The 26,148-nt window shown below is 37.6% G+C and overlaps 1 protein-coding gene across 19 annotated transcripts in view; it reads left to right on the top strand.

Moving 5' to 3' along the window:
- The window catches only part of Celf2 (CUGBP Elav-like family member 2), a 799,248-nt gene that overhangs the window by 698,987 nt on the left and 74,113 nt on the right, over positions 1–26,148 (top strand). For all 19 annotated transcript variants that reach the window (XM_063260461.1, XM_063260462.1, XM_063260463.1 and 16 more), the window contains one exon: positions 19,438–19,486. In XM_063260461.1, the coding sequence (XP_063116531.1) occupies positions 19,438–19,486 (49 nt within the window). The remainder of the gene's footprint in view (positions 1–19,437; positions 19,487–26,148) is intronic.

The following is a 26,148-nucleotide window of genomic DNA, read 5'->3' as shown; positions in this document are numbered from 1 at the left end:
GAGACAGAAGGTATCTTGAGTGGGTTGCCAAAGACAATTTTATAGAGCAAAACTACAAGGTGAAGCAGGTCCAGGTTGGAGAAAAGTGGGACCTCACAAGGTGGGAATGAAGTGGAACAGAACTATGGCCAACTGATAAGACTATGAGTATAATGCTCATAAAATTGATTAAATCTGGGACAAATGGGAAAGCAAGTCACATAGCAGGGGGGCATGAATTTAGAGGGAGGGCTCTTTGCCTGTAGGGATTAGGTTAGTGGCTTCCTCAGGGTGACAGATACATATTTAGAGTATCAATCAATGTTTTATCCTTAGGATGTAGGTACATTTGTTTGGTCTTTTGTTTTGAGGTCTGGTACACAGCAGGAGATGTCTCCCCTACAGTTGGTCTTCTGCACTGGGTTTCTTCCAGGGCCCAGCCCAATCTGACTGCGTACAATATTTCTATCAGGGAATAAGAAATAGAAAAGTAATTGCTGTCATTGCATATATTTTATATGCTGGGTGTAAACTTATAGTAGTTATATAATCAGAGTAATAGTTCAAGATATGTGTCTAGCAAATTTTGCTTATATAGACATTTTATCTCCACAATTGTTATTTTCTGATGGCTTTCAGAATTTTAATCAAATAGCAATACATGTACAATTAGTAGAATAGCAGTTAACATTTATCAAGTGTTTATTGTGTTCTGGGAACTGTGCCAACAGCTTTCTATATATCTCATCTCATGTAGATGATGAAGTAATAATAAAACAGTAATACTTTGTTTCCTGACTCTAGTTACTTTGCCAAATAGAAGTCTATCATATAAGTTCAAGGGAATTAAAGTGTTTATACCTATTAGAGAAAAGTTTTCTAGTGACAAATCAATGAATATCTTTTTTGGCTAGTAATCGACTTACTACACTTAGGTAAGAGTATAGTAATGCCCCCTTATCTGTGGGGGTCAGGTAGAGTCTAAGACACCCTCCCACCCAGTGGATGCCTGAAACCAGACAGTACCAAATGCCATATATGCTGGTTTTTTCTTACATGTACATACAATGTGTATATGCAGGACAAAGGCATGATGACATGCTAGGCAGAACTGAGATTTCTCCTTGCTACTCAGAATGGCATGCAATTTAAAACATACAAATTATTTTCCATTTAATATTTTCAGCATAGTTGATCCTAGATAACTAAAACCACAGAAAGCAAAAACTACTAAAAGCAATGACTCTTGTAAAAGCAATGACTCTTGATGTAGAAGACCACTGTCAGTTAAGACTGACTTCATCCTGTCTTTCCGATGCATGGTTAGTTTATTACTTATAGTCTACTTTCATTTAAGTAGATATAGAAGCTTTAATCTAGATTTGAGTTAGTACCATTTTTTCTACAGCTTGTAGAGGCACTAACTATAACCATAACTCTTTAAAATATTCTCATGAGAGCCATTAAATCATTTAAGAGAATCTAAGTCACTAAGTAATTTAAATCATTCCTGAGGCATAGCTGTTCAGGTGTAAAAATTTTATAGGTTATTAACAAGAGCTAAATATTTGTAAAGAAAATAAAAAAATAAGACTGAGATGCCTAGGAATCCTATACCTAGTTTCAGAAAGTTTCTGCTTATTTAAATTTGTTACATGGGTCAACACTGGAAAAAAGAACATGTAGAAGAAAGTTGGCCAAATCTAAAAATACACACAGACTACAGAAGATTACATTGTCCAGTTTCTTCACTTTATAGATGAGGAAACTAAAGTCCAGAAAAGTCAGAAACAACACTCTAAAGATCACATAGCCTGGTGTTAGCAGTGGAAGAAGAACAGTATATCATGTCCTCACAGTTTCTCTACAAGATTATACCAAGATTATTTAAAGAATAAGAAATTTAGAGCCCAAATTACCAATTATCCATGGCTTTACCATCTATGATATGAGGTGTTTCCATTTTTCCTTTTCAATCTTTTGGGAAAGGTTCAAAGGGGTAATATCCTTTTTAGGCCATATACTAAAATGTTACATGAAGTAAATGAATTTATATGAAGGTAATGAAGAAAAAGGAAAATGTCATTTGATAAATCTGTTTGTAGCTGCAACTAGGGCAGTGATTCACAACTTTGACTATACAATAAAACCACTCAAGGATGTTTAAGAACTACAAATGCCCAGACCATGTCATAGACAAATTAAATAAAAATCTCTTGGGATGGGGATATACCTCAGAATTTTTAAAGCTCTCCAAAGGATTCCAGTGTTCAGATAAGTTTGAGAGCCACTGTGGGAACAAGTGGCCATTATTGACCCCAACTTGGTGAAAACTTATTTTCTGTTTCATTTGGATTCATAGGAAGACACTGTCACCCACCAGTTGTCTTCCCCCAATTACAGCATAGTCTCGCTAACTTAGAGCAAATGGTCCATGGACCAGCAACATCAGTCTAATCTGAGGCTATTGGAAATGCAAATCTCAAACCCTTACCCCAGTCCTCCATTTAAACTGGCTTCCCAGTTCTACCACACATACAGATAACTATGTGAGATGCTGCATGTGTTAGCTTGACAGTGATAATCATTTCACAGTGAATCTAACCTATATATCCAGAGTATCATCATGCCTTACACTGAAAAAAATAAAATTTGAAACTCTAAATGTTAAATGCTAGGTAATACATACATACACATTGTAAACTTTGAGAAGCATTGTTCTATAGAAGTAGACTTTACCAGTGCCATTTCTCAGGCCATTTTCTCACAGTTCACTATCAGGCAGCCTGGAAGGGTTGTCAGTGTGTCATCTTGCAACCACTGAGTTGATATGTCCCCTCATCTGAGTCCTAGAGAAGAGCAAAAGCTGCTGTGGCTAAAGAGGCTCCCACCTTCCAACCTTCCTTTCAGAAGTTCTGAAGGTAGAGCGGGATACCCTGACTATCTATCTAGGACAGGAAGCAGAGAAGGAAGCTGGTATATGAGATTCCTTTGTTTTCCAGCATGTCTGATTGGGCAGCATATTTCCTCCTCTCATCTGTACTTTAAAACCTGCTGGCAAATCTCTGAATGGAACTTACATAGAATTAATATGTCCCAGACTGTCAGGGGACAAATGAAATGAATACTATTTTAGGCACAGTCTCTCTCACCAGAGAAAGCTAATTCTAAAGCATGAAGAAGTAATTTTCTGCCACAAAGAGTTAATCAGTAATTTCTACTTTGTAAAAACCATATGAGTATAGAGTCCCTGCTGTTTCATCATTCATGGATTTGAAATTCCTTACCGGGAAAGCAAACATTTATTATCCTGTTTCTCTTGATACCCACAGCTTGAGATACTTTTGCTGACAAAGAAAATTTAACTACAATATGAAGGCTAAGAGTTGAATACTATCACCTAATAAGGAATACTATCTGTATGAATCTTCCTGTGATTTGAGAGGCATAAAAAGAATGTCACCTGCCCTAAACAATTATGAAATTTCCCTTTGAGTCAGTTGTTAAATTCCATATTTCTCTGGATCTACAGTTTTTCACATTTTGGATCATTCTTACTATCTTATTAGATTATTTGGATTATTCCTACTCACAACAAACATCCTTAGTAATAGTCTGTAAGCACAAAATCATGTGTTGCTATATAAAACTAAAACTGACCAGCATTTGCCGAAATTGACAGTGGCTTTTCAGACCCACATCAAAGAGTAAGATGCAGTTAGTTGACCAAATAAGGAGGGAAGGATCCTGGGGAATAGGGAATCTACATGGAAAAGGAAGCCAAGTAGGGCAGGAAAAGGAACAGGATATATCCTAAGAAAAAAACAAACTCAGAGTTCAGTGTCAGCTTGGTGATATGTAGGAGCTGAACAGAAAAGGGCTATGAGAAGGAGTGCCTGGAATGGAAGATTAAAACCAGGCTGTTCTTGGAGCCAGTAGTGGTGGAACATGCCTATAATATCAGCTACTCAAAAGGAAGAGGACGGCAGGTTCGCCAGATCCTGTCTCACTGATAATTAATCCTATAGAGTTTTCACTCATACAGACAATCTATTGTGGCATGCATGCCAGAGGTTCACCACCACTACCCCAAAATAAAATTTAAAAGAACCTGAGAATATAGCTCAGTAGGTAAGCATCCCCAAGTTTGATCCTTAGTACTGCAAAATGATAATAAAATCAATAACCAGCATATTTTATTTTATTTTATTTTATTACAGCCAAATGACTATGAAGAACAAATGTTGTCAGCTGAGTTGTAGATGTTTACTATCTCCATCCATACATTAATTTCTGTCTTTCAGTATCTGATTTGACCTAATTGGTTGGGACTAAAAAATAACTTTTCTATGGTACATTTTCAGAGATTTATAAGCCTTTTTTATCACCAGTGACTCTAAGTCAGATGAGTAAACTCCTTCATCTTTAGTCTTAGAGGAAAAAAACCAGTAGTCAGTGGTTCACACAGCAACAGGATCATGTGATTACACTGAGCACATCAGCTCACTAATGGAAATAATTCTCGACTCTCAACCCACTTGACTAACCATGAAACTAAACTGCTTGTTACTTGGAAAGGCAGGAAAGAATATGATTACAGATGTTTTAGTCCTTGGGGCAGTCTTTGGTTACACCACTGAGATGCATTTTGACAGTGACTTCAGTGACAGCAGGCTATCTTGATTTTAAGGGCATTCATGTAACATTTTCACGTGATTTGTTTCGAAGGAGATGGTCACTCACACTGGGAAAAGGAAAATGGAAGAGCATGTGACCTACACGTCAGGGCTCTGATGAAAGGCAGGTCTGTCAAAGTCAGTGATGCCAAATGCCTGGTTCCCAAAAATAGCATCCCACAGTCTTATATAATAATGACCTTTGGTCTCACAGAACAGTATTTGTTGAATAGTCGCTACAACTTGGGTTTTTGGGATGTGTTCTCAAGCACTGTATCTTGACGTTCTTCTCTAATCATGATGCTTTTTAAGTTTCATTTCATTATGGACGTTAAATGTTTCCAGTGTTAACTTCAAAAACTTTGTTGGGAAAGATCAGATTTGGGCTTTCATAAAACTCTAATGAAAGAAGAAATACTTCAGCTTTTCACTGGTTTTTGAAAGGAAAAGTTGGACCTGACCTACACTCAGACCACTGAAGAAACTAGTTTGGTCTAGAGCTGAGTGTAACAGGGACCACTAAAAGATACCTAAGGCCAAGTTCCTGCTTTCTGCTTTTATTACACAGTGAAATCATTTACACTTTCTCCCCAAATAATGGAATTTTGTTTTTTTTATAGGGATGATGAAGAGTGTAAAATACTGTGCCTTAAACATATACCCTAGATTCTGTTTTCACACCTTTCTTTTCATATTGAATATTTTCACAAGTACTTATTTATTTGGTTGGCTTCTACAACCTCAATAGGCTACTGACTACCAGCTACTGATCTTAATATTTTCTGGTATTCTCTGAACTAAAATATACAGTATCTTTTATGAACATATCCATCCAAATGGTCATGCCAAGTTGCAATACTAAAGTTATTACTTTTCCACTACGAACTAGGGCCTCTCCCTATATTACTTATCTCAGTGAATGAGTGGGCCTACAAGACAGAAAGCTAGAAACCATCCTCAGCTTCTGTCTTCCCATACTTCCCCTTATTGTCTCCCAGTCAGTGAGGAAATATTATATTCTATCTTAATAGCATCTCTAGAATTTGTCCCTCTTTGTCAGTAGAACGTCACAATTATCACAGCTAATAAAAAATTAGAGATTTTCAACATTATCCCTATAATAATTGCTGTATAGTCTCCTACATAGTCTCCCAAATGAGTAAAGATGTTGTGATATTAAGAGCCTGGACACTGAAGTTGTACAGGACCCTTATCACGCTGATCATAGTGTGTATTCTTGTGTCTTTTAGTAGTACACACACACACACACACACACACACAGATGTGACTGCTAAATCTTAAGAGTGAAACACAAAGTCCATACAATGGCCCTTTTTCTTCAGTGTCTAGAACATTCTTGCCCATATACTACATCCCATCCATATAATACCACGACCACAATCCTGCTGTCTCATAATTGTGGAAGGTAAAAGTAAGTATTCCTTCATTATAATTCATTGTATCGTGATTAAATTTATCCTGTCACCTGCTGTACTTCATTCCCCTCCACTGTTGACATTTCAGTTTCTTCCAAACCAGGCTCCAAATTCCTTGAGGATAGGAACATTCTCAGCAGCTAGCTCCATACCATACATGGGGCTAAAGAAATGTTTGCTGAATCAGTGAACTCCCAATGATAGCTTTTGTTCCCTTCTCCCTCCTCCCCTCTTTTCCTCCTTTCCTCCTCATATTTTTTTAACTCAACAGTTCTTTTCAAGCTATTGATGCAGAGGTGGGAGGATGTTCTTAATGCTTTCATTCCTCATTGTGATCCTTTTGAGCATATAGAACCTTACTCTGCTCTATAAGCACGAGAGGAGACACGAGCATGAATGAAACCACAACGCATTTTTGCTCTAAATATAACCCTTAAATAAAGCAAAAGTTTATGATCATATAGTACTTTACAGTTTATTATATGCTTTTGTTTTGTTTTGTTTTTGAGCAAGGGTCTCTATGTAGTTCAGACTGGCCTTGAAATTGCTATGTAGCCCAGGTTGGCCTCAAACTCACAGTGATCCTCCTGGCTCAGCCTCCCAAGTGCTGGTATTATAGGAGGGCACCACCACACCTGACTTACTGTGTACTTTTATGTATATTATCTAATGTCCTCACAATCATGTGGTATATTTTCTGATATGCTCTTTGCCTCAAAAATAAGTTTACCAAGGCTTAGAGGGTCAAGTAAATTGCTGTAAGTATTCATATTTAGCAAAGCAAAGATTCAAGTCCAGACCTTATAATTCTATGATATTCTTTGCACTACTAGGTTTCCCAAATCCCTATTAAGTGACACGTGTCTAGAGTTGTGAGAAGTCATGAAAGTAGATTTGCTATTGTGGATCAAATGTTGTCCATAAGTGACTGTCTCATTAATTCATGTTGCTGCCAGACACTTATCTCATGTATAACTTGTCTACATTTACCTTGCCATTTAATTTTGGGTCACATGCTGTATATCTGAAGATCAAAGCCTTGAACTTGATCTTTAGGAGCCTAAGCTTCAGGATCATGCTGTTCATGGAACAACTGAACTGTCACTATAATTTCCCTAAGCTCTGCCACCAAGTAATTTCCAAAGTTGGTAAACGATTTCACACATTAGAGTAGAAGGTGAAAATCAAAATGAGACAGTGAAATGAAACTCATAAAGAATTAGCAGCACTGGAGGAGAGATCATTTGGCAAAATATCAGCCAAATTTAGTACTACTATAGAAGCAGAGATGAATAAACATAGCTGCTAAAAAACAGTATCAGATGTATTGCTCAAATGTTTAATAGATTTGTATTTTAAATACAGGTAATATGAAATAGCCCTTGAGGCATTTTCCTATACTTGTCACCTAATTTTAGTAGGGAATTCTTTTGAACCAGGTGTGTGTGTGTGTGTGTGTGTGTGTGTGTGTGTAAGAGAACTTAATTATTTCTGCTTTAACATGATTCAAAAACAAAAATTACCTTGGTTATCTACTTTTCATTCCCTAATACAAGTCCGAGAGGGCATGACAGTATTGAAATAAATAAATGGAAAAAATACTAAATGAGGTGTTTTTATTTTTCTGTTATAAATGAAGTTGTTGTTCCTAAACCAGTCAAGCCATACATTTTTTATGAGAGGCTCCAATTGGCAAAAAGTTGGACATGTTAAACACTAATTAATAAATGTGGCTGAAAAATCAACTCAAACAATTCCAGATTTGGAAACAGCTATGGAAGGCTTATTAGAATATGAAATTCAGAGAGGCTTTCCTGTTGATTTGATACATACTGTCAGAAGTTTCAGAATAAAGTATAGTTGGCTTAACTTTCCCAGGTTAGTTGTGAACCAGAGCTTTTAAAGATTTGCTTGTTAGAGGAGTATTTTTGTGATGGTTTAGGTTGCCTTAAAGTTGAAAGAAAACAAGAGATTTCTGGGTAAAACACTGATATTATTTTTGGAATATTGAAGTTGCTTGAAGTAGATGAAGTATGCTTGGTGTTGCACATAAAACACTCATCAATTCCACAGTTGACTTAGATTGTAGTACTGTTTTAAGTCATCACACCTGTGCTTAATTTTACTGAAACTAAAGGCAGTAAACATTGCAGATGAGTTATGGAAAGTTTTGCAAATCTTAGGAAATAGACTAATTGAATTAAATTGAATTAAAATCGAATGTAATACAGGTGCCTATATAACAAATACGTGTTACATTGTCAAAAGAAGTACTGTGTTTATGTTCATGCGAAAGAGTCATGGTGAATTTTTGTGGATGAGCATATTTGTGGAAGTTGGTAGAAATAAGGAGTTGACCTACATGACTAGAAGAGAAGTATGGTATGATAATGAGAAATAAGCCAATAAGTGGAAAGTTAACATTGAATCAAAGCATGGTATTCCCTGAAACATAGTTCAAAGACCTAGAATTTAATCTCCAAAACAGCAGAAAGTTTTTGGGCAAAGAATAAAATTCTGGACATTGAGTTTTAGGCAAATTCAAAAGGCAGTCACCAGAAAGAGGAGACGGGGAGAAGGAATAAATTTAGTAGACAGCTCAAAACTGGTATGTCCATTAAGAACATCATATAAATTTAGAACTGACCCACACTGTTACTTGAGAGGTCTGAGAAAGCAGAGGTGATGCTCCTATCCCAGAGATACTATACCATGAGCAACGGCCTCAGTCCAACACCACAAGTTTCCAGTAGTTGACTAATATTCAAGTCCATTGGCAGGTTTAAACTTCCTATGGGGATGAGACGAGTAAATGGCTTAAAGAGTCTGAGTAAAGATCATTCACAGAAGCATTACAGGAGATCATCATTATCACAGCAGAGCCTTGGAAAGAAGTTTTAGAAGGTCCAGGTGAGGAGACTAGTCCCCAGTTAGATGGCCATCACTCAGAGCTGAGTAGTCAAAGAGAAACATACTAGAGGACCCAGGCAGGAGGGCCCATGAAATGAAATAGACGTCTTTCCTAGGGTGAAGGCTGGCAGGGATGGCTGCATTGTGATCTCTTGTTCAAATGAAATACTCTACTCATTCTGGTTCACAGGTGTGGAAAACCGGGTAGCAATGAACCACCTATTCACAGTAAATGTTGGCTATCTGAGAGTGAGTTCAGTGGAGGTTATTATGGGCAGAGACTAGTGTGAAATGGATGATTTATTTTTAAATCAGACCTGTTTCTCTTAAAAAATGAGATTCTGCCAAGTTTGTGGTATGTAGAATTTAGGATTCAAAATGTAAAGGAACTACAAGGTCATTAGACCACTGCTTAATGGCCAGGTCAGGCATTACTATTTCAGTTTGTATTGTGCAATTAGCATGAAAGTCTAATTTAACATCTGGGTAACATCTGGAAGAATGAGTGTCAAAACATTAATCATTGACTTGGAAGACAAGTCTATGACCAAAAAGAAATCATGGTTAGAAAGGATGTCGGGATGTTTCCTACTTAGTGATAAGGGCAAATTATTACCTTTCTCCTAATTTTGGCTCATTTATCATTAGTGATTATGACCTTCCAGCCATCACGCAGAATTCTTGTCTTGCTCTAATTGTAGCTGTCATAGTATAACTTCAGCAGCATTATAATCCTGTAACACTTTTGTCATGCTGAGTTTTCCATTTATCTCCATTTTCAAAATTACGTTATACACTCCAGTTTTGTTTTTTACTTTTGGCTGGAAACCATATAGATCTAAATAGGATATTTCTAGACAAACCTAGACACAGTCTTAACTAATATTACTTTGCTTTTATTTGGGAGCTCAAATGACTGGATCCATTTTTATTATAAAAATGCAGTGGAAAAGATGGAGGCTTTAAATGTTACCACAAAAATTTTGTTTACAGAAATGCTAAACACAGTAATACCAATACCTTTGGATGAACTAATATAGCTGATTTGATGTAACATCTATTAAGAGGGCTAAAAAGTGACACAAGTTTGCCTTTTAAACTACATATACTAAAATACTTCCAAGAAAAAATAAACTTAGCACTGCTTCTGAATGCTTTATAGTCAGACTTTATTCATTATAGTTATTTTTTATTCATGGCCCATACCTCTTATATTAAGCCTATTCATTTTTCTTCTAATTTTAAGAATAAATAAAGCAAAATGGAAGCTGTGTTATTATTTAGTATGAAAACACAGAAGCTAATCATAGCTAATGAGTATAATAAATGCTAGTCTGTATCTCCTCTTGTTTGGTATGTGTTTTATACACAGACGGTAACATAGGCTGAATAACTAGGATGCCAAGTTACAGATGGGGTTGTGGAATGTTATTTGACAGCCGATTAGAGTAATCTGTCAGAAATGATGACTTAATCACCATAACAGACTCCAAATTCCCTCATAGAATTCTACCCAGAGTAATCTAATTTTCCTGCAATATTTTATTTTATTTTTTGCCAGGACTAAACAGTTAGATTGCAATTTTTTCCCCCTAGAGTGTACTACTTTTTTAAAAACACCAATGTAAATAGATTGTTATTATAGGTAAAAAGGTTGTCCTGGAGCCCAGTAAAGCAAAAGCAGGTATATAATTCTGTGTTCTTTTGAGTTTTTCTCCATCCCTGGGTTTGAGAATATATGAGAGAAGCTGGGGTCGATCAGCACTGGCTTTCTACTTCCCCAGGGACCAAGAAAGGCCATTCTTTCCAATATGTTCTCTTTGCTTCCCAATGGGACCATTCTTTTTTTTCCTTTCAGGAAAACTCATATGCTATGTAAAATAATAATCATAATGACAATAATTATTGTGCTTTTACTCTACAGCCAGTGTTTTAAGTATTTCACAGAGATTAGTAACTACTAGGAAGAAATCGTAATTTGCTTTCACTGACTTTTTTTTCCCTAGTTGGAATTTGCCATAGTAAGAGAAGGATAACATGGTTTTGTAGTTAACCCACTCAGATCTTGGTTTTTGTTTTTGTTTTTTTGGCCTAGATCACTTTTATAAAAATATGATTAGCAAATAATTGATTTTAAACTTTTTTCCTACATTTTTCATAAACTGAAATAAAATTAAATAATTTCTCAATTTTGTCCTAGCACTAATTTTAAAATTTGTATATCTGCAATGAATGAAATGTGTGTATATATATATATATATATATATATATATATATATATACAAATATACTATACACATAAACATGGGAAATTTTAATCAGAAAGCAACCTGTAGATTGAGACAGATTCATGTCTGATATGGGAGAGGAAGATCACAGTAATAGTACAGGTGCCTAGAAACCTCCACTCACTTGCAGTATGTGGATATATGCTAGAGGTGGTATGGAATAGAGACTTTTGGCTTATGCTTCAGCCCCAGACACCCAAGTTACTATTTAATCTCTCTCCCTTTGTTTCAAGTACCAATCTCATAGAGCCACTGTGACAATCAAATAGTTAACAGGCTTGAAGAACTTATAACATGCTTCTAAAATTGAGAGTGAAGGGATGATTTCGTCAATTGTAAAAATTTCCTAAATATTACATTTCACTTATCCAGGAACAGCGCTAAACTACAAAGCTAGCTTTGTAGCTAGCTTTTGACCAATCTGAGAGATACCATTCTATTAAAAATATCTTAGGTTTACCATAGCATTAACCATTTGAGACAAAGCAAAAAAACTAAAAGGTTCTAAAGCTCCCTTTGTTTTTTCTGAATCCCAGTGTATGGGCGCATAACAGTGATTGAAATGACAAAATTAGTTATATAGAGAGGACAAACCTACATACTTCTGAGAATATTCTACTATAACAGAAGACCTTTGATAAATATAGACTTTCAGTATGGGGCATGATTTGCCTCTAGTTGGTGGCAACTCTTTGAAACCTATTTTTACCATTCATAAAATTGTTTTAGAGAAACTCAGAAAGTGTAAGTGCTTTTAGTATTTCAGTTACTAAACAATCAACCACTATGTACCCTTTATTGTTTTTGTATTGTCATAGAGTGAAACAGAATTATTAGTATGTCTTTAGAGCTACAATCCTTTCATTTTCTCATTTGACACATTGTTCTTGAGAATTTGCTTCTTTCTTTTCTCTCTTTATATACTTTTAAATATTTTATGGGCAGTAAGCTTGTAATATGTGCCAGCACGGCTGTTTTCTCAAGGGGATCAGGATAGGTTTAATAATGAGATGCATTACAGTGACCCTGTAAAACCCATCTCAGGTTAAAAACGGTATGTTTCATTGAATCTCCTAAAAAAGGTAGTTAACTCACCAATTGATGACACTGGGGTTAAACAAGTTCCCACATGAGCTCTTCTATGTGTGAGAACCCAGCCCGGCCACCCTGCTGTCAGCTACCACCTTCCCCTTGGACTCTGTCTTCCTTTGTTCACTCAGAATCCCCCTATAGGCATCACAAGACGAGTGGAGAGGTTTGGGAGAAATGCACTAACTCGTCTGTTAGGGGGCTTCTAGAAGAGGGCAGTCAGTGAACACAGGTGCTCTGTGACTCTGCCTCATCCCTATCCTGATGGCATAATGATTGGCAGTGATAGCTGTTGCCAACTGAGTGCAGCTTTCTGAGCATGCAGTCACCCCTAGAGACTTTGAGTAATGACTCTGCTTTGAAGTTGCATCCTCATTTCCATTTTCATGAGCCACAGCTGGGATCTTCTGGGACAAATCTAAAGTCACCACATTGAGGAATGAGAAGTCTCAGGTCCAGCCAGAGGTCAGCCATTCTGAAGTCTACTAATGGACAACTCAATTCTAGGGCTCTGGGCATAGCTGGAGAAAAAAAAAAGCCACATGGCACATGGTCAATGGAAAGGACAAAGGGCGAAGTCAGGCATTATGCAGGAAGGCTGGTGTTGGTGCACTGGCAGTTTCCCATGAGGGCAGCCAGGACAGAGGCATGTGACAGCCATACCATGTACACCTGTGTCAGAGAAGCAACCATCTGCTGTCACTAGTGCATGGTCTTGGCTTTGGGGTAGGAAGGTAAGCTGAAGGCCTACCTTCAAGCAGTTCCTGTCACTGAAAGCCTGAGCAGCCGAGCTACTCCTTAGTGGGCACAGTGAGTGCTTTGCCCTGAGTAGTTCCTCTTTTGATGCTAGTAGTTAATATGTAACAAATTCAGCAGCTGGTTTCTAAGGAACAGGCTGCGATCTGATCTCCCAGCCCCCAACATAAGAGAGGAAAGGAAGGAGAGAAATTCCCCTTTTACTATGTTTCATTTGTTTTTAAACAAATTGAGCTAAATGAAAGACATTAACAAGAACCTTACTGTGTAACTTTGGCAAATGATATTCTGTAATACAGTGAAAAAGACATTCATTTGTAGTGAAAGAAATCTTCAAAGAAATAGGTTTAGAACCTTTCTTCACAGAAATGTGAACTTGGAGAAATATGTTAGGTCAGTTATATTGCCACAAACAGGATCTATTTCTAAAACTCTTGACTATTGCCATTTTCCTGATAGAAACACACGGCAGGGAGCTTAAAATAAGCAAACTGTAGCTCTTCCATTGCCTTATAAGTTTGCTGTTAAGTACTGTTGAGTTAAAGTCTAGTAATGGACATAATATTCGTGGTCATCATGACTCAGGAAAACTACCCTGTGAATGTTACAAGTTGGTATTTATAAAATCCCTACTAATCAAACACTGTTGACAGATTATAACAGTGTGGACCACTGAATATTTTGTCAGACACAGACAATTTTGTGTGATTATAGAGATGCAACCTCAATGTAATTAACACACATGTCTTAGGAGAGTCCTTACAAAAAGTTTTAGAGATCATGAACTCACTTGCCACAGACCAAAGAAGGAAATAGCTCTCTGGGAAGTAGCCTTGACCCTGACTCTGGAAGTCCCTCATAACTGGTGAGATGTTAGACATACTGGAATAGAAATTGCTGAATTCTCTGGGCCATGTCTGGTCTGCTGCTAGCAACTGGAACCTCCAAGTGCAGAGCACAGCATGAAGAGCTACTCCAGCCCTGTGAAACTCTAGTCCCAGAATGGCCAGATTCCCTAGTTACGTTGGATGTAATGTTATGAAGCCATGATTCTGGCCCCACTGATTTCATCTTTAGTTCTTGAGAAAAGGGCCGAAGATATGGCCTCTGAATGCCAATGCTGGTATCTGGGGCAGTTTTAATTCAGAGTTGAATAAACTTGGGTATTTTCTTCTTTCTTAAAATTCTCCAATCATAAATATACAATGAGTAATAAAAACATAGGTGCATGTTTAAATTTTTAAAATTTATTGCAGTAAAAGACACATATCCATTAATCCCCCTTGAATATTTCTGCTCACATCAAACACACTTATCCCATCATTCTTGCCACTTTCTGAAGCAGTGCTAGAGGTCTTCTTCAGGGAGTGTCTTTATGAAGTACAATCAAAATATGATGAATCCTATTGCCAAGACCCATCCAACAGAAAAGCAGGCTTGTAAAAATGTGACCTCATACACCTCAGTCACTTATCTGACACCTGTGACTTCAGGCTCTTCTCCCAAGTCAAAATGACCATGAAAGGTAAATATCTTGAATCAGTGCAGAACACTACGCCAGCCACAATACCTTAATTAAAGACACTCAAGAAAGAGAACTTCCAGAACTGTTTATGAAAATGGCAGGAATGGTAGGTAAGTATTTCTGAAGTGAGGGGGAATATTTTGAAGAGGATTAATGGCACTGTGTCTTTTACCATAATAATTTTTGAACTTAAGTATTTATCATTTTTTATTACACCTTATAATCCTCTTATTAGTCTTACTGTGTTTTAGGCTTTGAGTTTTTGATGCTGTCATTGTTATTGTTATTATTATTGTTTTGTTTTGGTACTTTTTTGATGACTGATGTTTAAGAACTATTACTGTTTCCTCCATTGGTTAGAATGGAGGAATTATTCTTTAGTAACAATGCAACCTATTTTCTGATACTCTGTGCCTATGAGTAAGTATTCTGTTCCCTGAAATGTCATTTCCTGGTTGATACAAGAAGAAACTCAAATACTGATCTATCTGAGACACCTTTTCTCCCCTTAGTCTGTGTTTGGCATTCTTTTCTAGGTTCCCACACTGCATATCTTAACACAACGCATCCCATACTCTGGGAAATGGTTGCTGTATCTGTCCATACTATACACTACAAGCTCCATTGTGTTAACTCTTTTCCCTTGTATTTCCAGTGTCTAACATTGGATATGGTAAAAGCAGAGACATTTGGATGGACGGGTAGTCCTAGAGTCATACTGGATCAAATCTTTGAAACTCTCTCTGCTGCAGGGAAAGAGTTTTTATTATAGGCTGAAATTTTAAACTAGAAAATCCCTGTTTCACACTGCTTTCCCTGCTCTACTCAAGAAATATCTTGAAGTTCCTGGAATCATAAGATTTGAGGAAATGAAGCATTATAAGAATGATTCCTCCATACCAGTTTCGACTTCCTTGACATTTACGTCCTGTATGTGATCAGAAATTTATAAATGAATTGTTCATGATAATGAGCCATTCTTAATGCAGTACTGATTGAACACCTTTCTCAAAGAAGATCACAGTTGTTTCACAAACATTATCTAAATTGTCTTCAGAACATATTTGTATCATAGTGACCACTCATTCAGAATTCACCAGGGCCTGACAATCCAGGTCTCTGTGAAGTAAACTGTACTCCCTCACACACATACGTCCTACCGCCAAAAGACAGTTTAAGTGTATAGTGACAGTAGCACTTTATTACTACTGGTGTTACTTCCCTGAGTCTTCTAGATAGTCTTAGGTCAGAAACTGAGCAGCTATAAGGAAAAAAAAGTGTGAAGTGGTCATAAAGTTATAAAGATAAAGTGTTACGGGAGTTTAGAGAAAGAAAAGATTACTTTTAGCTAGCAGTATATTGCCTACATCTTCAAACAAGTGTTTGTATAGCTCCTTCAGTGAGTGAAACCTGCAGTTCTTAATTGAAGACCCATATGTCCAAGTCCCAAGTCGGACATTTTGTGGAGAAGCAATGTGATATAAGGGAGCCATCACTGGATTAAGAGGAGAGAGATTAGATTTCTGAACCCAACTGTTACCATTAACCAGCTGTGTGTCCTGGTGGAGTGGCTTATTCCCTCCAGACCTATAAACCTAGAGCACTGGACTGTGATTTCCAGAGCCTTTTTCAACTTTAGTATAGAGTGATGCTGCCTTTGTTGCTCCTGGATTTTCTCTGCCAGTCAGCTATACACTTCAGATAAACCCAATTGCTCCTATCTTCTGTCTGTGCGCCTCCTCCAGTGTTTGCCAACAGTTTTTAAAAATATATGCATATTGACCACCACTGTGGACTGTCTCCACCCCCTTGGGCAATAGCCATATTCATTTCATTTTTGTGTCCTGTCAGTGACATGGATGCATTTAGCTCCCCTTCCCTGTATATTTAATTTTTGAGTCTCTTCTGACTCATTTTAGTATGTTAACTCATATAAGAAAGGAAAGTCCCATCTACCATTCCGTGCTCCCATCTTACTATATTCCCCCTGCACAACTAACTCTATCCAAATAGTCTTTTTTTTTTTTTTTTTTTTTTTTTTTTTTTTTGTCTTTTTGAGACAGAGTCTCACTATGCAACTCAGGCTGGCTTTGAGCTCACTTTGTAACCCAGGCTGGTCTCAAACTCACAACAATCCTCTAGTCTCAGCCTCCTGATTGTTAGAATTTCAGGCGTGAGCCACCACAAAATAGTGGTCTTGGTTCAGCATATACACTATTGTCCTCTCCGTGGCTCCTTCACTCCTGGCCCCTGCCTTGATAAAGTCCCTAAACAGTTTTTTTTTTTTTTTTTAACTTGCCAAATTCAAAGATAGCTTGGCATCTGCATCATAGCCTCTAGCAACCCCTGCTTGAACTATCCCCTTGTTCTGGAAACTGCCAGCCTCTTGCTCCTGTGGAACTAGTTGCTCCTGATTCTGCCCCTTGGCTCTGTCTTCTCATGTCTAGACCTAATCGTGTTAGTCTCCTCCAAAACTGCTTGTTCTCATTTCCCTGTTTGGGCAGTGCTTCCCACAATCCATCTAGTGATCCAGACCTGGAGTTCTCCTCCCTCATCCACACAACCACCAGGTACTACAGATGTTTATACCTTCACTGGTATACCTGGAGTGTTTCTAGTAGCCTCCAGTACCCTCTAGTTTTTCCTGCCCTGTGTCTCTGTCTTATAATCTATCCTCCATGTTTAGCCAAAGTGACCTTCCTAGACTAAAAATTTGGTATTTCTGCCTTTCCTTCTTAAATCTTTTATACCTGACCACTATCTGAAATTTTTGGAAAAGTTTCAGTTCCTTGGCTCAGAAAGCCTCTTACCACTTGATGGTGACCATTTCTCTCATTGCTTTTCACATGCATGTGATGCAGTCCTTAAAGGAAAGAACTGCATTCTCTCACCTCTGTATCTCTGCATGGGATATCGTGTGAGTTTCATGTATCATCTCTCTTCCTCTAGTGCCAACTCCAGGGACTGGGGAAATATAGCACTCTTTCTAGGAAATCTTTGCCTTCCTTACCAAGCACAATTGAGTGTCTGTGCTCTTGGCTGCCAGAGGCTTTGTCTTGCCTCTTCCCATCTCTTGCTATGTTGCTCAGCTGCCTGTTAGCAGCTGCATCCCCCCAAACACAAAGTGAGCACCTGAAGGGGAGAAGCTTTCTCACCTGGCCTTTGTTCTCAGGCTTTAACCTTGAGCCTGACATATGATAGCTATTTCTTCCATCCTTGCTGAATGGGTAGAAAAATACATGCTATTGGTTAAGATACCTTACTTAGAGATTCTGTCAGTCTTCTCCAAATATTTTATTTTGTCCTTCTATGTATTACTATAGAATAGGGGTCACATTCCTCAATCCAAATCAAGGGTTTTCTTCTGCTTCAAAGGTATGTTTTCCACTTTTTTCTGAAAAGACTGACTCATTAGGACCCTACACATTCCATTCCCTTTGTAGTCTTTGCTCCAAAAACTGAGTATATGAACAAATGAAGTGGGAAGTTGGAGACTTGCTCTCTCAAGGCCTATGTTCTATGTGTAAGAGCATCATACGTTTTAGGGGAATCAAAACCACTCTGAATTATTTAGCCTCTTATCCCTTGAGAGTCCTCCCTGTCTCTTCTTCCTCTTGTGTTCTAAAGACCCTGGCAGGCATTAGGTACACATAGTCTGCCTGTTAATAATTTCCTATCATGTAAGTGCCAGAACCAAGTACTATTCCCCTTTCATTTAAATTAGATAAAACCCTGAGCTGTGGCTTGCAAGTGATGGAAGTCCACTGGGGAAATTAAAGGTTCAGACAGAATGGGACCCGTTATAATAAAAGCATTTGCACAGCCAGTGATTCCATACACCCTGTAGCTTTTGTGTTCCTTAGGGTAAGATGAAATATGAAGCCAAAGGACCTTTGAAAGTAGTTTCAGGAATTTATTTTAATTGGAAATGGTGGTAGCATTATGTGCTTGGAGTAGACTCTGTGGATTGTGCACAATGCTGTGTTTGGCATTGTATAAAGAACCATGGAGCATCCAGGTCTACCAGGACTCAGGATCTCAGCTTTGTTTTAAGTTTTTTCTACGTCTGTGTATATACTGGTCATGATCATAAGGTCCATATCTCCCTTCCTTCACTCCTCCCTCTTACCCTCAAATTTTCAGTGGCTCTGCATTCCTATTCTGTATTAAGCACTTCATAAAAACAATATAGTGATACCTGAGTCAGTCAATTGCTAGTCCTTCAAATCACTCATAACTATGACACCTAAGAAAAATTCACAAAACAGACATCTAAAATAGCCAGAAGAGACATAGAAATCCATATATAAATGTGTAATAATACGATGACAGTTTTTTTCAGCACCCTTAGGTTCTGCTTATGTATAAAGAACTTTCTCATTTAACCCTTCTATGCAAGTGTTGCCTCCATTTTGCTGCACAGGGAGCAAGGGAAGTTAAAACACTAGCCCAAGATCACATAGCTATAATGAATGGAAAAATCAGAAGGATCTGCATTACAAAGGCAGAAATCATATTGAGTGGTATAACCAGGTTTCAAACTTGACTCCAAAGCCCAAGCTGTGAAGTACCATGTTACAGTGCCTCTGACTTAAAAGGGTTACACTGCTGAGTATAAAACTCAAGCTTGATCTTTAACATAGACAATTACGTGGGAGAAGTCTTCTTATTACTTGTGTACCCTTGTAATAGCAGCAGTACTGAAATAGTGTCACATTTCTAAAACTGGTTTTGCAGTTGTTCAGTCTGCCTTTACTTTCTCACTTTTGTGTTTTTAGATGCATCATCCCATTCAGATGAAACCTGCAGATAGTGAAAAGTCAAATGGTAAGTGCTAACCAACTGTCTCATTTAATAATGTCTGCTTTTTTAAATTGAAAGGTTAGGGCTGTAACTCAGTGGTAGAACCCTGCCTAGCACACAAGGTCTGGGTTAGATCCCCAGCACCTTAAAAACCTAAAGTTAGATGGGGGAAGAAAGAGTCTGCCCCAGTGGCTTTTTTCTCTGGAAGGTGGAGATTGCTGGCCCAGGAACCTTCCTACGTGGTCAGCACACTCCATTCTCTTGTCTCATTTATCTCTTCTGTAAAGATCTGAGAGACTTTTAAAGGAATGGTTTCCATGTCTTGTTGGTTGAGGCTTGCCTGGTACAGAGCCCTGTAACATTTGGCTCTTGTTTACCTCCCCCAACATAATAATACATGGCTACCTGATGGGTGGAAAGAGAACATAAGCAGTACAGGAATTATGCATTAAGAATGAGGCTACCTTTTTTTCCTTCTCCATTTGCTCTGATTGTTTTATTGCACTCTACTTTAAATTGTACCAGTACGTTTGCATCAGAATTCAGCCTGCTGATTAAGTAAACGTATACTTGCTGCAAAAATATGCATTTGATGAGATCCATGATATAACTGGGATTTGCTTCTCCAAGGCACAAGAGGGTTGAGAGCCCACATTTCTCTCAAAAGTTGTTGCTTCCATTTCTATAAGCTTTCTGTCCCTGTTTTGTTCTTTTAATTTACTGAAATGTATGTTAAAAGAATTGCCAGCCACCTTAGACCACAGAGCTTCTGTGTCCCACAAGACTGACATAATCAGCATTGTTTCCTTCCAGCAGGCAGTTTTGTAGCTCATTAATTAGTAATCAGGGCAGAAGCCATGCACTTAGAGATCTACATATCTGAAAATGTAAATTATTATTGGGCTCTAAATCTCACCACAAGGTATATTTTGCTAACTGTAGTACATCCCATTTTCTAGCTTCTTCTCAGACTAGAAAGTATTGAAGAAAAATCCAAGTAGCTGCCAACTTTTCTTTCCAGGGCTTTTCTTTCCAGGAGCAAATTCTGATGCTCTCCCCACTGCATTCACAGACCTATACTTTCCATAGGGTTATTTCTCTTTTTGGTATATCCCTTTATCATAAACATACCATGTAATGGCAAAAGTTCTAAGATCCACTTTTTTGTTATAAAATCATGATCATGTTGCTTCATTTCCTCAACACTTATTCACTAATAACTTATTGTGTTCCAGCCCTATTCTAGGGGCTGAGTTGCAGCAATAAAGTAAAAAAGAAAAGAAAAAGACTGCCAGAGACTATATATCCTCTCCTTATAGAACTCATATTTAGTCTATGGATTTGAATACCAGATAGTCACTTAGACATGAAAGTCATTCATAAAATAAAACCTAATGGTAACTACCTCACATAGGTTGGCTGTTTTGTTTTTTTCCCCTTCCTGAGACTCAAGTAAAAGGTTTGTAACAGTCTTTAAATGCTAGGGCACGTCTGTACAATGTTGGCTAAATTAGTACTATCCAGAGATCTCCTCCTAGTTTTATAGGGTTCCTTGCACATGGCCACCTAAATGAAAAGCCATTTCCTGTGCTCATTACTTGAGCCATTTACAGTCTGTCCTACTCCTTAATGGGAAACCGGAGAGACAAATCTTGTATTTGTAGAGCGAATCCTATCAGTGACAGTTTTCTCAGAGGTTCTGACCACCGAGATGCTCCTTGTCCTTGGCCTCATAAGTCTTTCAACTGTGTCCAGACAAAGGCAATGGAATGAAAGTCTATTGGAAAGACATGTGTCTTCTGAGTCTTATGTTGAATTTATAAAAACATGATTAGTTAGTGAACTGAGTTGAAAATATATGACTTAAAATATTCAAGTAGTTGGAACATGAAGCAGTTTCTTCTTTTGTATTTTCTGCTGCATATGTGTGCCCTGATTTAGGAATTCTTTCCATAGGCAAGCTGATAGGCATTTTGCTGTTTTGTTGCTCTCACTGTCTAGTGTCTATGCTGGACACTAAGGATAATGTTTGCTTTGTGTTTAATACCAAGCACAACAACAGAATAAAACTGCCATGTTGTGAGTACTCTCAGGTTTACATAATCTCAAAAGTCAAGAATTGGGTACTATTGACTACTAGAATACAAAAGTGCCTTAAAACGCGCCGTTTTAGGAAGCAGCATGGGGTAGCAGTTAATAACTATTTTGGAAGTCTAGGTTGATTCCTGACTCTGCACTTATTGGGTGTGTCCTCCAGCAGGTTACTTCACCTCACTCAGCCTCAGTATCATCAGCTGTAAGAGGGGACTGCAGTAATGTAGCATGAACTCTTTTTGTAATACCTGTGTTACATGGCTAGCTAAGATTCATATACGTTAACATCTATAAAGAGCTTAACATACTACCTGGCATGTATTAAATATTCAGTATGCTAAGATATGCTAAATTAACAGCAAAATTCACTAATCTAGAGAGATGTTTTAGTACCTTCTAAGTGATAGAGGCCTTCTAAAAGGGCCAGTTCTTCCTTTGCATTGTACATTGACCTTCATTTTCTGAATTTCCTGCAAAAAGTATAAATTGAAAGCTAGCTTTCAAGGATCTTCTTTGTGGAGGTTCAAATGGAATTTCACCTTGCATAGATATAAACAGGTTTTGTGATTCTCTTGGATCTGATTTAGTAATCTGAAGAAATGTCTAATTTTCTAAAGCAAGTGGTAAATCTACAGCCCTTTCTGATTCCATAAAACAATTTTTGACAGGTAAGCATAGTTTCAAAAGCTCAAAGAGCACAAAGATTTCTTTGGCTTGGATGCTCTAAATAGCTCCTATAGCTGTGAAAGAACTATAACGAGCTCTAATTGCACTTTTATTGAGTTTGCTGACATTTATGCATAGCACAAAGGACTCATCACAGTTAGACAGTTACTGTCTTCATTATCTGTATATTCAGATTTCTGAAACTTTATGTTTGCTAAGCAAGAAAGGGCTGCTAATCACAGATCAATTAGTGATGGACAAATGAATTCCCAAAATGCAATCATCCTCAAGCCCTAACCAATCTGGCAAGTTTAATAAAGAGAACCTCTGTAGCGAGACCAAAATTGTTAGACTGCTCTTAGATCAACCCTGCACTTTCAGATTTTACTGAATGGGCTTCCTTAACTCTATGCTTTCCTATAGCTTGCCCTTTCAATAGGTTCTGATTTAAGCTGCAGCCTCTAGTGCATCTATGCAAACTCAAGCATTTTATATCCCTCCCACATATTTCTATTGTGCCAGATTCTAAGAGAAAAAAAAAATCTCATTCTGAATAAAAAGTATCTTAACAGCACATTGAAATAACTCACTATCAACAAAATCTAACCTTTTTGCTGTTATTCCACTGCAGAAAATTAAGTGATGATACAATAAGGACATTTGAGAAGGTATGGATTTAGGATATTCATATGAAATAGCACAAACATAGTTATGCTTTCATTCTGGGCACCATCTATATACTATTCTGTATACCATCCAGCTATTAATCCTCTATAATTGTGCAGTAGAAAATGCTAGCAGTGAAAGATTTAAAAGCAGTTGCTGATCTTAGTCTAGCAGTGAGTGATAGGAAAAACCTCTGGTTCTGTGCTGGGGTCTTAGTGGCTGGAGCCAGTATTGACTGTTAGGTCATGCTTGCTGTAAGAGGGATTGTTTTTACCAGAAAACATGGTATACAAATCCTTCTTGCTTTAACTTTCCTACCTCACAACTTGCCGATGGTCCTGAAAGCCTAGAATCCAGAAGTGCTATTTAAGACCACTGCCTCTCTTTTCTCAAGGCCTCTAAAACCTCCAATATTCATGCATCAAGTTCAGAGCTAACAAGAGAAAAGATACCCAAATATTGTTCAGGATAGGTGGAGACCTCCAAAGCCTTCATTAAAAATAGGAATCATGGGGTGTTTCTAGATCCAGTCACTTTCTGATTTACTAGAAGATGAAGAAATAATTTTGAAATTCAAAGTGAGAGACTCACAGATATGGAGGCAGTAATTAAATGCCATATGTTAGCACTAACACATTGAAAAGTTGTTAATTAATTCAGGCAGTCCTGATTCCAGGTGTGACTTTGACAGATTGTACACCAGGGTGTTAGCACAGACTTACAATTAAGGATATTTTAAAAATGAAGTTTCTGTTCCTCTAGTTTAAAAAAGTCATCCTAATACTTAAAGTATTAACCTTTTCTTGTGTCCTAAGAAGAGAATTTTAAGTGGCCACGAGTATGGAACTCCTTGGTTCTGTTGAGGCTGTTGTTGATGGAAAAGACCAGATCTTGTACATCTTTTCCCCTAGAGGCCAAGAACCTTAACTTTTGGTCTGTTTTGTTTTGCTTTGCTTTGTTTTGTTTTTCTTCTAAAGCATCTAGCAAACTACCAGTACAGAAGATTCAGTTAAGCAATCCACATTTTCATAGACTGAAAAAAAAATGAGATACTGCCCATGAATGCTAAAGAAAAACTAACCAACAAAGTAATCAAAAAGTGGTGACAAATTAAGTAAATTCAAGATATTTACATTTATTGAGAATATTCACAAAACTGTTAAGAATCCTTAGAATAAGAATCTGGGGGATAATCCCTGTGAATGAATTTTCCCTGGGCAGTGGGGAAAACTCCGAGGAAAAGAAACCAAGATATGTGTAACTGCCCTCAATTTTGCCTTTAAAGCAATCATGACACAAGTGTTAAAGCCACGGAACAATTTTGGCTAGTGAAAAACTGAGAATGTCTAGCTTACTTTATGCCTACACATGCATATGAGCCCACATGGGAACAGGACAAAATTAGCATTTCAAATAACATGATTGATATAAGTTTCCTTTTCTTTTTCCTCTAGCTAATCCTTGTTATTTTTCAAACCATGAATTATCTCCCTTCTCTCTGCCCAGCTGAGTTTATACTTATTGATAGCTAGGGAAGCAGGATTTCCTCATAAGTGGTATACATTTTATTAATATCCATCTTAGGAAAAAAATTCATTTTTTAACTTACTTGGTAGATGTATATTTAATTTACTATAGCATTTACCCTGGAGCTCAAAACTTGTGAATTGTTTTAGCTTAATATCATAATTATATGTTTATCAGTCAAATCAGGGACCAAGTGGGAAATTTTCATTTGCTTTTATTTAAAAAAACTAAAACCAGTTTTTTTGAGGTAGAAACAAATACAACAAGAACTTTTTGTTTTATTCTTATAAAGATATCAGCCATGGTTTCTGGAGACAGGAGCATTGGAGATGAAAAGAAAGGAAGAGGAAGAACAGCAAACTAGAAGTCTTCCCCACCCTCTCTGCCTTAGTCAGTTCCATTCATTTCCCTCTTACTATCTCACTCAAGTAAATGCCTTCCTCACCAGGCCTGGCCAACCAAAAGCCTCCTATGTGAAGGTAGCCAGGCATCATAGCCTCTGTTGATCCAGATGTTAGAGACTAGAGTAAACAAAGCCCCTGGCAAAGGCTTCTGAAACTTAGCGGTACCATGCTGCCTGTGACTGCTAGGTTTTTGCAGTTCAGGATAGATCCTTGGTGTACTTCACTTATTGAAGGTAGTTTCACTTATTCAGTGCAGAGAACTTTGACTGAAAAATCCTTCATCTAAATGTAGAAGTCAGGTACGCAACCATCTCCCTCCAAAAATTCAGAGTCCATCACTCTGTTGTTTAGTCTGCTTCAAATCTCAAAATAAGTAATGACCTGTGACAGCTCCTTATATCTCCACTCATTGATCTTCTCCTCTACAGATTAATCAGCAAACAGTGCATGCCATATTCAGTTCAGACTGTTTTCCTCTCTGTAGCCTAAATACAGTCCTCTTATTTCTCAATGTTACCTAGTTAGTACCACCTTCTCTCTTACTACCAATCTATCCAGATCCTGACCATGCTTCTTAAGATTCAGCATCAGGACTTCAAAAGAGCCCTAGAGTTTCTCTGCATTACTTCAGGAGCTGTCATTGAGTGTGAAGAGAGACTGAGTGGAAGGGATTCTGCACACCACTCCAGCAGCCCTCACCCCGAAGTGCTTCAGTGCACAGAAGCATTGAACTGGGCTGCCTTCTCTGCAGTGTCTGGGAGAGAAAGAAAAAAGAAAAGAATGTAAACACTCATCATACCAATGACAAAAACTAGGCCTAGGAGTGAGATAGTTCTCAGGGTCACACATGAAGTTAATAGCAACGCTGAAACTTGAAGCAGATCTTAACACCGATGTTGCTCTCCCCTGAAAGCCTCCTCTATTTCCTTTAAACTGGCATGATAAACAATAGACAGAGAAGAGCACTGAGCATGAAAGTAGGAACTCAGTGGTGGTCCAGATTAGACCATATATTTGTTGAAAGATCTAGATAAATCCCCGTTCCTTTGCTGATGCCTCAGAGTCTGTTTTAAAGATAGATAAAATGGTTCTTGAGTCTCTTATTTCCAGTTTGGAATTCAAGAACAGAACATTTAGCTGACTCAAAGCAGTTCTTCAAAGATACACTGCCCAATCTAGTAGCTTTTAAAACTTAATTAAATGAAATTACATTTAAAAAATCAATTCCTCTATCACATTAGTTCCTTTAAAGTGATTGGCAACCACATGTGACTTTAGCTGTATGTTGACAACATGGACATAGGATTCTTTCAAGTCCAGAAGAGATGC

This window comes from Cavia porcellus, unplaced genomic scaffold (assembly GCF_034190915.1).
Source record: "Cavia porcellus strain 051 isolate PalLab524CR breed Dunkin Hartley unplaced genomic scaffold, mCavPor4.1 scaffold_13, whole genome shotgun sequence".
NCBI classification, from domain to species: Eukaryota; Metazoa; Chordata; class Mammalia; order Rodentia; family Caviidae; genus Cavia; species Cavia porcellus.
The sequence above is the reverse complement of the archived record's forward strand: the minus strand, read 5'-3'. Positions and strand labels throughout refer to the sequence as shown.